This window comes from Canis aureus, chromosome 27 (genome assembly GCF_053574225.1).
Source record: "Canis aureus isolate CA01 chromosome 27, VMU_Caureus_v.1.0, whole genome shotgun sequence".
NCBI lineage: Eukaryota > Metazoa > Chordata > Mammalia > Carnivora > Canidae > Canis > Canis aureus.
Window position 1 is genome coordinate 27,557,808 of NC_135637.1, and position 12,540 is coordinate 27,570,347.

At 42.6% G+C, this 12,540-nt stretch overlaps 2 protein-coding genes and 1 long non-coding RNA gene across 7 annotated transcripts in view; 2 read left to right on the forward strand and 1 right to left on the reverse strand.

Moving 5' to 3' along the window:
- Window positions 1-1,641, reverse strand: part of MORC2 (MORC family CW-type zinc finger 2) — a 41,807-nt gene extending 40,166 nt beyond the window's left edge. For 3 of the 5 annotated variants that reach the window (XM_077874347.1, XM_077874346.1, XM_077874343.1), the window contains exon 1: window positions 363-1,640. In XM_077874347.1, the coding sequence (XP_077730473.1) occupies window positions 363-430 (68 nt within the window). In that variant the 5' untranslated portion in view covers window positions 431-1,640. Of the gene's footprint in view, window positions 1-362 lie in introns of all 5 variants that reach the window. The other 2 variants (XM_077874345.1, XM_077874344.1) reach the window with 1 other exon arrangement.
- LOC144299056 (uncharacterized) lies at window positions 1,132-11,502 on the forward strand. Its single transcript, XR_013365864.1, has 2 exons — window positions 1,132-1,754; window positions 9,654-11,502. It is a non-coding gene; the product is annotated as an uncharacterized LOC144299056 (long non-coding RNA).
- Window positions 1,912-11,502, forward strand: TUG1 (taurine up-regulated 1; the record flags this gene model as incomplete). Its single annotated transcript, XM_077875004.1, has 3 exons — window positions 1,912-4,312; window positions 5,470-6,190; window positions 7,832-11,502. A coding segment is annotated over one exon (465 nt), but the record flags the coding sequence as incomplete, so codon positions are not given.
- Window positions 11,503-12,540: the final 1,038 nt, after the last annotated feature.

Here is a 12,540-nt window from a genome sequence, read left to right on the forward strand (position 1 = left end):
AACTGTTTCGGCTTTTGTCACTAAAGAGAAACAGTTGATTCTAGAATAGTCCAACTTCTGGTGATCCAAAGAGTACTTGTTGGATTCCTATCCAACACTCAATGAAACAATTCAATATATTGACTTCAAAAAAGCTAAAATTTGCATATGAGCAAATATATTTTGATCCAACAAATGAAGATCACATTCTTCTGGATTAGCAACAAATATTTCACTGATCTCAGTTCTTCAACACAGAGCTCAAGGACTCATCCAGTGATACATCCCCAAAAGTAAAAACGCAGAATTTTCTGGGAAAAGGATCTCCGTATTATCAAGGAATGAGTTAGCAGTGACCTCAGTGGCACCTAAAGGATACTTACGAATTTGTATGCAGATATTCAAAGGTTAGCTGAGCTCGATTGAGACTGCTGTAATTTGTGAAAGCCATGAGTGCAGTGAGGTCTCCAGTCCTTTACCCCCTAACTGGGAAATAAAACCTTACGGTGTAATAGATTTTCCAGGATTCCTTCCAGTAAAGGTTTGGTAAGTCTGTGCTTCTGACGGTTAAAGAAGGTTTCCTAGTACCTATCCAAAACACATTCAAAGAGATGTCTAAAACTACAATTGATTCCTCCTTTTTTTAATCTTCTCAATATTTATGATGCAATATTCTGGGGGAAAAAACTATGTTATAAATCTGTAGTCTTAAAGTGCTTTAGCATTAAGTTGCGATAGTTCAAGGAGTCGAATGTGGATGGTCTTGGAGTAGACGGTATTGGGAGTTGAAGATTTATGACTGCTCCATCTTCACAAGTTCTTCAAGCTTTCTTTGTTCCTCTAAATTTCTGATCAGAAAATTTAGCAATCCGGAAATTTACCAACTTCGGTCATAAAACTGGACAGTCACCCATTTCTTCACCAATGAGCCCAGGATTCTTAAACAGGCCCCAGGCTGAGGACTACGAAGTCGATGAAGTACATACGGCGTTAGTTCCGGCTTCACCACCTCCCAACTGAAAGGTCTAAGCGCTGATGGCGATTTCTGTTTCCAAAGCCCAGAACCAATCTAGCTTGTGGTCCCGTCCCAATCTCCTCAGGGTAGTGGGCTGGTCAAATTACCTCACACTGACCCACAAAGACGCCTCAGAATTGACCCGCCCAAATCACCTGACGTGGGCAGCGCCCCTCCCCCACTTCCCTCAGACAGAGGCCTCTGGCTGCCGGGCCCTTGCCGGGCCTCGGTACCGAGGCTGCCTCCTCCTCTCTGAGAGGAGTTAGTCCCAGCTTTCAAGGCTCGAGTCGAGGGCAGTGTGGCGAGCGCACCACCCGACCGGGCGTTGCCCGGTGCTCAAAGCTGCCTTTGTCCCTCCCCACGGAATTGGAACCCAACAACCGCAGCGCGCTCTTGGAACCATGTGCTGCCTCCGCCTCCGCCGCTGCCGCCGCCGCCGCGAGACAAGCCGCCCACGCGCCGCGCTGGATGAGATGATGACAGGACTCAGCACCACGATATTCGGCGTTTAGGGCTGCTCTGCCGCCGCTGCCGCAGCCGCCACGGCCACCTCGGGCACCGCTTTGTCTCCGCTAGTGCACACAACCCGGGCCGCCTCGCGCACTCCCCGACGCCCCAAGCCCCCGAGGCCTCCGCGGCGCACTCAGCCAATCACGGAGCCGCAGCTCTTCCCGCCCCCGCCCTGATGCGACGCCTCCTGATTGGCGGGAAGCGGGTCTCCACGTGACCGGATCTTGTTAGCCGGGCCCGCCCCTGTCACGTGAGAGCGCGCGCCTCTCTTCCTGCTTTCATGACCCTCTCCGCCATTTAAAGAAACAGTACCGGGGGCGGGCCGAGCGACGCAGCCGGGACGGTAGCTGCGGCGCGGACCGGAGGAGCCATCTTGTCTCGTCGCCGGGGAGTCAGGCCCCTAACTCGAAGAAGCCCTGGCGCGCCCTCCCCCCCTCCCCGGTCTGGTAGGGCGAAGGAGCGGGCGCGCGGTCGATCGAGCGATCGGTTGGCGGCTCTTTCTCCTGCTCTGGCATCCAGCTCTTGGGGCGCAGGCCCGGCCGCCGCGGCGCGCGCCCGGTGGCCGTTGGCGCTCGCGCCGCGTCTTTCTTCTCGTACGCAGAACTCGGGCGGCGGCCTATGCGTTTGCGATTCGACGAGGAGTCGTCCGGGTGGTCGGCGGCGGCGGGCAGCTGCTCCGCCCCGCTCCCGGGGAGGCGGCGGCGGCGGCGGGATTTGGCGCGGCCGGGGAGGCGGGGGTGGCCGGGGCTGGCCTGGAGGCCTGGCGCCACCCTTCGGGGCCTGCAAGGACCCAGTTGGGGGGGCAAGAGGGCGCCGGGGGATGGTTGGTGGTGGGCTTTCTACTTTGCCTTTTTCTCCTTATGCCCCCTTAGTGAGGGGCGGGAGCTCTGGCGGCAGCTCCGGGGTGGGGAGACAAGCCCCGGAGTCGGAAGAGCTGGGTTTGCTTCCGGGCCTAGCCACCAGCTGGCCGAGTGACCTTAGGCAAATCACTCAGTAATTTGTCGGCGCCTCAGTTTCCTCCTCTGCCTATCAATGTTTGTGGGGTTGAAAGCGCTTTGTAAAGTATAAAGCGTCGGTATGTACGTAAGGGATGATTATTGTTTGTAACGGGGTTTTTTTGAGTTGTAAGAAAAGTTAGCAATTGCCCAGTTCTTGGATTTTGAACCTGGGAACCTTGGATTGAAGTTGGAGATCCCCCTAAACTCCTTGGAATTGTATGCAGAAATAGTGGGAGTGTGCATTTTTGGGGAATGAGGATCCATCGCCAGCAAGTTTTCAAAGGGGGCTGTGACCCAGAAGAGTTAAAAACTATGATTCTTTTATGCCACAGGGAGGAAACTGAGGCCTAGATGTCATTTGGGACCCTTCACAACCGATTTGAAGCCCCTGTTTGAATCCCTGGGATATGTGAGCTGTTTCTATGCATAATGGATAGTTGGGGTAACAACACTCCACTGCTTGGCTTCTATTCTGAGTCCTTTCCTTTTACCATGGGGTGCCTGAAGGGTGGCTGACACGTTGGTATGGCTCAATGGCACCCAATATAAAGCAGCTAAAACTAGAAATGGGTGTGTTCTCTACTATTAAGAAGCCTGTAGAATCTTTGGGCCAGCAATTCTTGGTTTTCTGCTGCTTATACTGGTACCTGACTACCTTCCTCTTTCATTGACAATTTTCCACAACCATGGTTGCCATCCATTACTCCTCAATATTCTATATCCTTAGTCTGTGCGGTTGGTAGTGAGCAGGCTTATTTTTAAATGGTGCTGCCGAGTCCAGCTAATTAATGGTGCAGGTGGATTTTTAGCAAGCTGGCTCACTTGGAACAGACTAAATCAGGCATGGAATTCCTGAAGATGTTTGGGGGTTTATGTTTCTTAATGGAAGGTTAACATTCTCTGGAAAGTTTTGTCATGACTTCTGCTGAACTGCAAAATCAGTAGATTTGGAAGTGTTTCAATGCTTAACTGTTTCCTGGCCTGCTTTGTATTCTATTTGCTTGAAAGTGTGTCACTAAGATGGCCAAAATGCTTCTTTGTTAATTGTCAGCTGCTTTTATCAAATTCCAGGCCATTGTCCAGCAAACACTATAGAAATGTTTGAACAGTTGGATTTCAAACATTTTCATTTTGTGGGGTGGTGCTTACCAGTGGTACAGCTCTAAGCAAGTGAACATAAACACATGTAAGTGTATTTTGTCTGGTTAGGCGTTTACCTGTTTTGCTATTCCATACAAATGTCTGAGAAAATCAATTGACTATTCCTTTTACATAAAGGGGAGAGACAAATGATCTCACTTCCAGAGAAATGACTGTTTTGGAGAAAAACGTGTTGGTCTTTTAGCTCTTTTGTTATTATCTGGATGTACCTCAAAAGAATCTTAAGACTGTGGTGATCTTATAAGATGCTTTCCTCCAGAGAAAGGAGGGGGAAAAAAACAACTGGAACTCAAAGCTTGAAATTCTGTGACAAAACGTGAGATGTCCAGGATAGGAGGCCGAAAAGGTTTCACTACAGTGTTCTGCACTAGCTGGAGCAGATGCTCTTCTGTGTAGCCATGACATGGACTCCAGATTTCCAGATTTTCAAGAACTGCACCTGCCACTTGAAGAGCTTGTCAGGATGTGACAGGAACTCTGGAGCTGAATATTTTTGTTTTTGAATTTGGGGGCTGTTGACCTTGCTTCAAGAAGAGACAACGACCGAGCAAGCACTGCCACCAGCACTATTACTGGGAATTCGAAGACCTGAGTTTCTGCCAGACCTTCAGTGCAAACTCTAGCAACACTCCATCAAAAGTGAACTACGGTACTTGATATTTTCCAAAATGCCTCACTCTTTACTTAGCTACCATCTCTGCACTTTCCGTTCTTGCTCTCTACTTTGGGATGTGTTCCTCTGATTCTTCACTTGTCAAAATGCTGCCATTTCCTCAATATCTACATCACATGTTCTCTACTTCATGCATCTCTTTAGCTTTATTTTTTCTTAAGTTGTATATTAAATAATATTTACATTATTTTATATTAAGGTGTTGTTTACCTTTTAGCTACCTTTGCATAGCATACCTCGTAAAGTCCCTGGCAAGCATTTGCTTTTTCCAGATAGCAAGTGCCTTGAAAGCAAAGGCTTTGTCTTAAGGATCTTTGCCCACCTGTACTGCTACATGTGATGAAGCATTTTGTAGAAAGAATTAATTTAGAGAGCAGGCCATCAAAATAGATTCTCCGTAAGATGTTTGGCAATCTAAGTACTCTTGATTAGGAAAAAGATCACTATTATGGGCCATATTTCTTTCTGTGTTTCATGATTTTTTGTTTTTGTTTTTTGATTCTAAATTTAAAAGATTTAGGGAGCCCTCAGATGTAAAGAAAAACTGATATATTATATAGGGTATTAACAGAAGGGTGTGAATACCAGGGTCTTATTTCCTGGGTATCTTATTCTTTCCCATACAAGATGGAATCTTCTTAAAATGAAAGTTAAAGACAACTTTTAAAAGTATGAGGTGGTAGGATAATTTGAAGAAAGCATTGGAAAAGTAAGAAAGACCAGGTCTCCTTCGATGTTTGTATATAAATTTAAATTCAGTTCTTCATGTGCTGCCCATTGAGCTACTTCTTTCTCCCCCTTCAGGCACTGCTCAGCAGGCTGAATACAAATTACTCCCCCAAATTATGAGAATTAAGGGCAATTCCTGTTTGTTGCTACTCTGAGACGGTTTGTTCTCGAGTCAGGAAGCAGTCCCTGCCAGAGAACTCTTTGTTCTTATCATCACCAATTGTTAATCAGAAAGCTTTTTTTAATTCTGCATTTATCATTTGTCAGCTTCTTAGCTAGTCCTATCAAGAGTAGTACCCATCAGGCAGCTGATAGCTGATAGCACACTCACTCCAGTGTTAGAATCCTGTGTTTCTAATTCCATGCATTTGTTATCTTACCTGTTTTGTTCCTGTCCCTTCCAGTCCTGTGCCTCCTGATTGCTGAGTATTCATCTGGACCTTCTGACCACCTTCCTTGTACTATTCCATCAGCCTACAGATCTGGTACCTGGATTTTTGCCCTTGGTGATTCCTTCACCTTACTGCTGAAGAAGACACCATTCCAGTGGACCACTGTGATCCAGGAGGCATTCAACCATCATGATGTGGCCTTCACCTCCACTCCTGTTCCACTCAGATTCAGAACAGCCCTTTATAGTGAAGTCAAACTGTTTAAGCCAAGTAGCTGAAACTATATTGTCGCAACAAAGGCCCAATTTTTTCCTCGAGTGTGCATTTCATTTCTTCAGTTAAGGCCTTCAGAGACATGGTAAATTTGGACCAGGGGATTTTTAGTTATCAACACTGAAGAATGACAACATCTTGTCAAGAATGGCATTGGACCATACCCCACAATCTCAAATGATTGAAATTAATGAAGTGTCTAGGATCCTATCCAGGTCACTGGACCCTATTCTTTGTCCACTTCAAGTCTATAGTAGCCTACTGAATAGAAAGCAGATATTCTGACCAGCAGATATTGGGATTAAAACAAAGGCACAGTGAACTCACAGCATCTTTGGGATTACTCAGGAACCAGAACTTTTCACACAAATGTAAGAAATTCTACCAAGGAATCCCTTTACCTAACAGCATCTCACAAAGCTCCAATCAGATTCCAGAAAAGACCTCTTGATATATCCAGGTAGAACCTATAATGGTAATCCCTTATGTTTATTTAGCACTTTATAGTTTCAAAGCACTTTTACATTAATCTCAATTATCAAAATAACACAGTAAATTATAATCCCTTTTTGCAAATGAGGAAATGGAAATATAAAAGGTTATCCAAGGTGACACACCTATAAAGTGGTAGAGCTCAGGCCTTCTGACTCCCAGTCCAGTTCTCTCCATGAAATTAACTTAGCCTCCACTTTACCTGCATTGTTAAGATGGTTGGAGATTGGTAACCCTGGAAAAGTTTCCAACTTCCTGATATGGTGCTCTCAGGATGTTTTAAGTGTAATCTTACGATGGCTGCACCTAGACCAGAATTCCATGGCAATAACTCTAAGGTTTAAGAACAGACTCTCCATAGTGGTAGACTATCTAGTCAACATGGCACACGTTCATCTGACAGTAAAACTATGTAACATGAAACACAAAGCTACTCTTAGTTGTTCCCATGGTCTTCCAAATGGGCTAATTAATTGGAGATCCCTATTCATGTTTTGTTCTCTTTTTTTTTTTTTTTTTCCCTAAGTCTTGTTAATAACTCCTAGACACCAAGATCTTATTATCTATGGTCCTCTGCCCTCAGACATTTACTTAATAGTTCTACTACATTTTTTTAGAGCAGGGCTGTTCACATATGTATGCATGTGTATATTTGATGCATACATATAATCTATATACATAGAGCTTCCGGAGTCCTGTAAGGTGGTAAAATATGTGTTCCCTCCCCTGATTCAATATAGTGTATTAAAGGCTCTAAGAAGGCTTGCAAACAGGGAGCTGTTTAGCCCAGTATGTCCTAAGTTTAATCAAACACAATGTTATTTTTGCAGCATTCCTTTAAATGGAATGAGGGAAACTGCTTTAGAGCAGTATAGCCAGTGGTTCCTGATTGCCCTGGAGGCCCAGGAATAAACAGCATCTTTGAAGCCCTTCCCCCCTCCCTTTTTGTACTTCGTCAATAACTGCTTGAATTGGTATGTTTTAATTATCTAAGAGTCCTATATCTTGATCGTATTACCTCTATTTGTTAAAGGAACTGCTAGAAAATTTGTGGGAATATATGGGAAGGGAATGGGGAAAAGTTAATGTCCCCCAAGTTGGATGGATTCCATGACATTTAACAATATACTTGTCTGTCCTTAGAATTGTGCTGTAAACCTAGCCCAAAGGTATTGAATCTCACTTAAGTGGGTGAGATTGGGAAGGGAAGGGAGGAGAAGAAGAATGGAGAAAAGGGGGAGGGGGGATGAGAAGGAAATATTTTCTTAGAATTTGAATTGTGGCCCATTGAGATCTTAGCAGTACTTGAAAATAAGTCATCTAGCCATGGACTTGGGATAATATTTGCAAAGAAATGAATGCATTTTGCAGATGTATGCTGACAGCAAAAACTCCAGTACTATTGTCACTTAAAGCCAATTAGACTGTTATTTGATAGTCACAAACCCAATTTGAGGCCATCAATTTATAGCACACTTGAATGTTATAACTTCATCATTCTGTAATGTGGCCCATATTAGGGAAAGAATGACTAGGAAAACACCTTCTTGGCTTACCACAGCCTTTGCTCACAGTTTCTGGTTTCTGTGACCTATTTTTTGTATTTCAGCATTTTGTGAACAACTTATTCTTAGATCATTGGTTTTCCAAAGGCTTTGTGACCATGAAGCCCTTTGGAAGAAAACTATGTGGAAGCCCAGAGTAAAAGAGAAGCTGCTGTAGATGAAGCAGGAGTGGGGGGCCTGAAACCTGCCACAAGCATCTTCCTTTATCACCATGGTGACCCCTAAGGAGACTTCTTTACAACACCTAGAATTCTTCAGAACACTGTTTGAAAACCACTGCCCTAGACAACATGTGCAACCTGAATGGCATTCTGATCTGTACCTCTACCAACCAAGTCCATGTTCAGTTGATGCTACTCATCCTTAGGAATACTTACTGTGGGCAAAGTCAGAAAAGTACAAGAAGATGGGCATATCTTTGCCCCCTCAGAGTAGTCATGTGGGCTGAAAGTGGTATCAAATGGACTAGATCAACAGCCCTGTACCCCCAGATGGATATCAAGTCAGTGATTCCTGGGATTCAATATAGTCAGAGAGCAATTCATACGTACTCTACACTGACATACCCTCTTACCCAACTTCTTTCACAAACACCAGATGCTCTAGTGGTACTTGAAATAAATAACTCTGAAGTCTTGATCCTCTTTGGATACCTGAATCGCCAGGTATTGAAGCTGGTACTAAAGTTGATGATGCCTCATTGAGGCCATGTTAGACCAACTTGTATACGTTGGACCTCCCATCATCAGCCATGGTACTCTACTTCGTGTGCAAGGGATAACCATTAACAATGAAAGTAGAACTGAAATACTGGTAGCATTACCTAGGGGTAATGGTTATTCATCTTATTCTCAAAACTCCAAGTCACTATGACTCAACCAGGGGCAGTTACACTGCTCCTTGGTTATTTTTCAGTTTAACTGCTGTTTTCCAAGATAAATGAGCTAACAACCTTAAAAAAAATAAAATTTTCTCCATCATTGGCACATCTCCAAAATTACGAATACTCTTCTCTAACTACATGTAACACCTGATCCACAAGAGACTATTTTTGGATATCCTCTCTCCTGTATATGATGTTAAATGTGATGCTTTGGAAAATTTTCTTCTAACCAATGAGAGGTACTCTTATGATGGATCTTTTGATGTCTGGTACCATCAACTACCAGGCGTTAGGGATATTTGGAGGTAGACCTTTTGACCAAGCCATGGTAGTTTGCTTGCTGGGCATCTCAAGTTGTGTATCATCTACCTTTTTGCTGGAAATGTAGACTGACTTGAAAATCTACAAAGCCTGCAGCTAAGATTTTAGACTCCCGAGCTTCCTGCAGCTTCTTCCTAATATTACAAGACCACAGTGTCTTGTCCTTGTGGATGTTTTAATGGAGTTTCATCTGTCTCAATACTGTTGTTTTACACTGATTCAGAGTGGCTGACTTCATTCCTTGCTATGAGATACTCTCAGGCATTAAGACAACTTAATCTGTTTCTGCAGAATGGATTCAATTCATGAACTCCCAGACAGATCATGTCAGACAAGTAGACTTCGATTTTTGTCATGAGAAAAATCTCAGTCCTTCACTTCACAGTCTACTTAAGGGCCAGCTATCCTCAACTATAATGAATGCACTGGTTAAATGTTGGGAATGATTTCTTTGTATCTTTGTCTCTTATTCTCTAGACTAACCCGGATTATGTGACTTTGTCTACAAATCATCAAACAAGGCCTGTGCATCCTCAACTAATAAAAATCTAACGACTAGCTTGCTTGTATATACAACTATTGTTAATAAGAAGTTATCTACAAACTCCATTTTCTACTACCTTCAAAATGTCAGCTCAATTTTTTTTTTCTGTACTTTACAGAAAAAGATACGGATCTACACTGCCAGTCATTCCGTTTAATCCTGTCAAACACAGTCAAAATGAGGGATTTAAGGTGAGGATCATCTGTTCGAGAGTCTAATATACACTGTATATAAAAATTGATGGTTGAAAATAAAGCCTAAAACTCAAATCTAGGGCTTTACCTATCTCCCTGCCTCAGATCTCAATCTAAGTCTTTCGGCAGCACTATCCAACCAACCTAAGGTCTTTTTTATAAGCTGATTCTCAGAGACGGGCCGTTTCAGAAGATGGAGACTTGATTACCAAAGAGAGTAGGGCCAACCTTCATGAACCTGGCTCTCCCAACCTTGTCATTCCCAGATGTAGCATAGACTCCTCAACAGAACCTCAAGTCTGAATTGAGAATATATCCTTCTACTGAGCTGAAAGTTCTTGGGCAGATACATATGAAAATGAAAGCTGTATACGTGACTGATGAAAATGGTATCCAGAGGAAACCCTAAGGAATGACCCTGGAGTACTCAGGGTAAAAACTAATTTACAGAGCATTGATATCAATCTGCCCATTCTTCCAGATAACATCCTGGCTATTGGTGTGGCTAGCCCTGGTGAAGGTAACCTATTTGTCTGTTTTATGTAACCCAGCCCTGTCTGCCATTTTTGAAAATTTGCGATCAGACTGGCTGTGCTTGAGAAAACTACAACTGGTATCAGCCTTACACTCATTTCCACCCAGGAGTTTTGAATTGAAGCAACCTGCACCTCACCCCCACCCATTCCCCTGGACTTAAATGTTCACAACTGGAAGGACCATGCTATATACTACTTGACCAGCAGCTCTTTTTAAGTGCAGAGTAAGTCTCTACATATATATATTTGATCATTTTCAGCATCTGAGACCTTATACTAGATCTGAAGGACTACAGCAGATTGAAAGCACTGTCCATTCCTCTCTTCTGCAGTAATACAGAGATGACAGAAATGTACCAGTTCACCTTGGCAAACAGCTAAAAAGAACACAAGAAAAGGTTTCCACTTAACTTAAACTTACCACTGACTTCAGCAGCCTCAGGACTATTTGCCAATGGGAGGCTTGTTCTGCTTTGTGTTAGCAAGATGGTTGGGCTCTCAGATTCAAGGCCACCGAGTTTACTTCTGTTGAAATGCTATTGCATCATCCAAAGTACTCTATTGGACATGATTATTCCCTTCAAATGGATTACAGGCTTCCTGAGTACAGGACAGACTTACTCCTCATGATGTTTTCTTCAAAATACTCTTATTATCAAGAAAGTAACAATGCCAGCTGTTACTGAACAGAGACTAAGCGAATTTTTCAGTATCTGGTCTTACCATTGACGTCAGTTGTTTTTGATTGACCAGCATCCATTGCACTCTTTATAACAACTCTGATGTTTCTTGGAACCACTTTTCCTTATTTCCAGTTCACATGGTTCAGACAGTCTGGCCTAACTTTAAGCTTCTTGGGTGTACATGTAATTCAGACCTGATCAATCAGCATAGTCCCATCTCTTTCACCATAGTGATTGGTTCTGGAATGGTTTGATTCAAATTGGTCCAGTGATACTCAGCCATAAGAGTTTTACTGAACTGTGGAGGAGAAGCTCAGAAGCTATCTTTACTGAGGTTGCTTGGCTTTGTAGTATGAAAGCTCTAACCAACAGGGCCCACCATATTAAATGAGCCAGAAAATGAAGCCAGTGCCGAGGACAGCAGAGCCAAATGATGGAGAGACTTGAGTCCTGATGACAATGTTTGTGCCCCTGGATCCAACCGTGCCTGAAGCTAGTATATCCCTATGGACTTTTCAGTTATGTGAGCCAATAAATACCCTTTTTTGCTTTAAGTTACTTTGAGTTGGGTTTCTATTGCTTAATATTGAGTCAGTCCTGACTAGTATACTGTCTACCAATATCAAAGCTTAACAGATTCAAGTATTTATTAAACTGGAGGTCATGGCCACACTGAACGTACTTTTCAAACCAGAAGACAGAGTGAAACAGGAAGTGACAATGTTTAAGTTACTACAGACACATAAAAATTACATAGTAGAAAAATACAGAAGAAAACCTAAGTGTTTATTGGTAAAGGATTGGTTAAATAACACATTTCAGCCATGTAAGAAAATCTATATGGCTATTAAAATTAATAAACTACCTTTATTCTGTACGGACATGGAAAATGGCCATGATAATATTAAGTGCAACAAACTATTAATAGAAAAATGTATAGTATGAACTCACTTAAAAATTTGTGTTTATGATGCATAGAAAAGTCAACTAATGGCTTTCTTCAAATAGTGTAGTTTACATGAGACTTTCAACTTTATATGTTTCTGTATTGAATATTTTACACTACTCACATTACTTTTAAACTTTATTTAAAAATAAAGGATTTTAAAAATTAAATTTAGTACTTATTGTTTGACTTTGGCAGGTTACTTACCACTGAGCTTATTTTGTCAAGTAATTTTAAATACCCATCTTTATGTTAGTTAATATTTAGATAAATATATTCATCATCCATTACTGAAGCTGACAAGGTTGTTGTGTACCTTCTTTGAGAAACTCAGCTCAGTGTTTCTTAATTTTTCAAGCATATCTCTTTAAATATCTGAGTTGTTTTGGATGACCAGAATATCATAGTATCAGTGTTCACTACAGATTACTGCAGTGTTCACAGTAGCTAGTAAAAGGGAAAAACATTTTCCTTGAAATCCTTGAGTATTTTGATCTCATAGTCCAGTTCAGTAGTGACCTTCCCCCCTCACCCCTGCACCCACTTTAGGTGACACTTCTCATTTTCTTCCTGCCTTTCTGGCTGTTGCTCCATTGTAGATAGTCTTCTCCCCACCATTTAAATATTAAGTGTAATGGCTATCCAT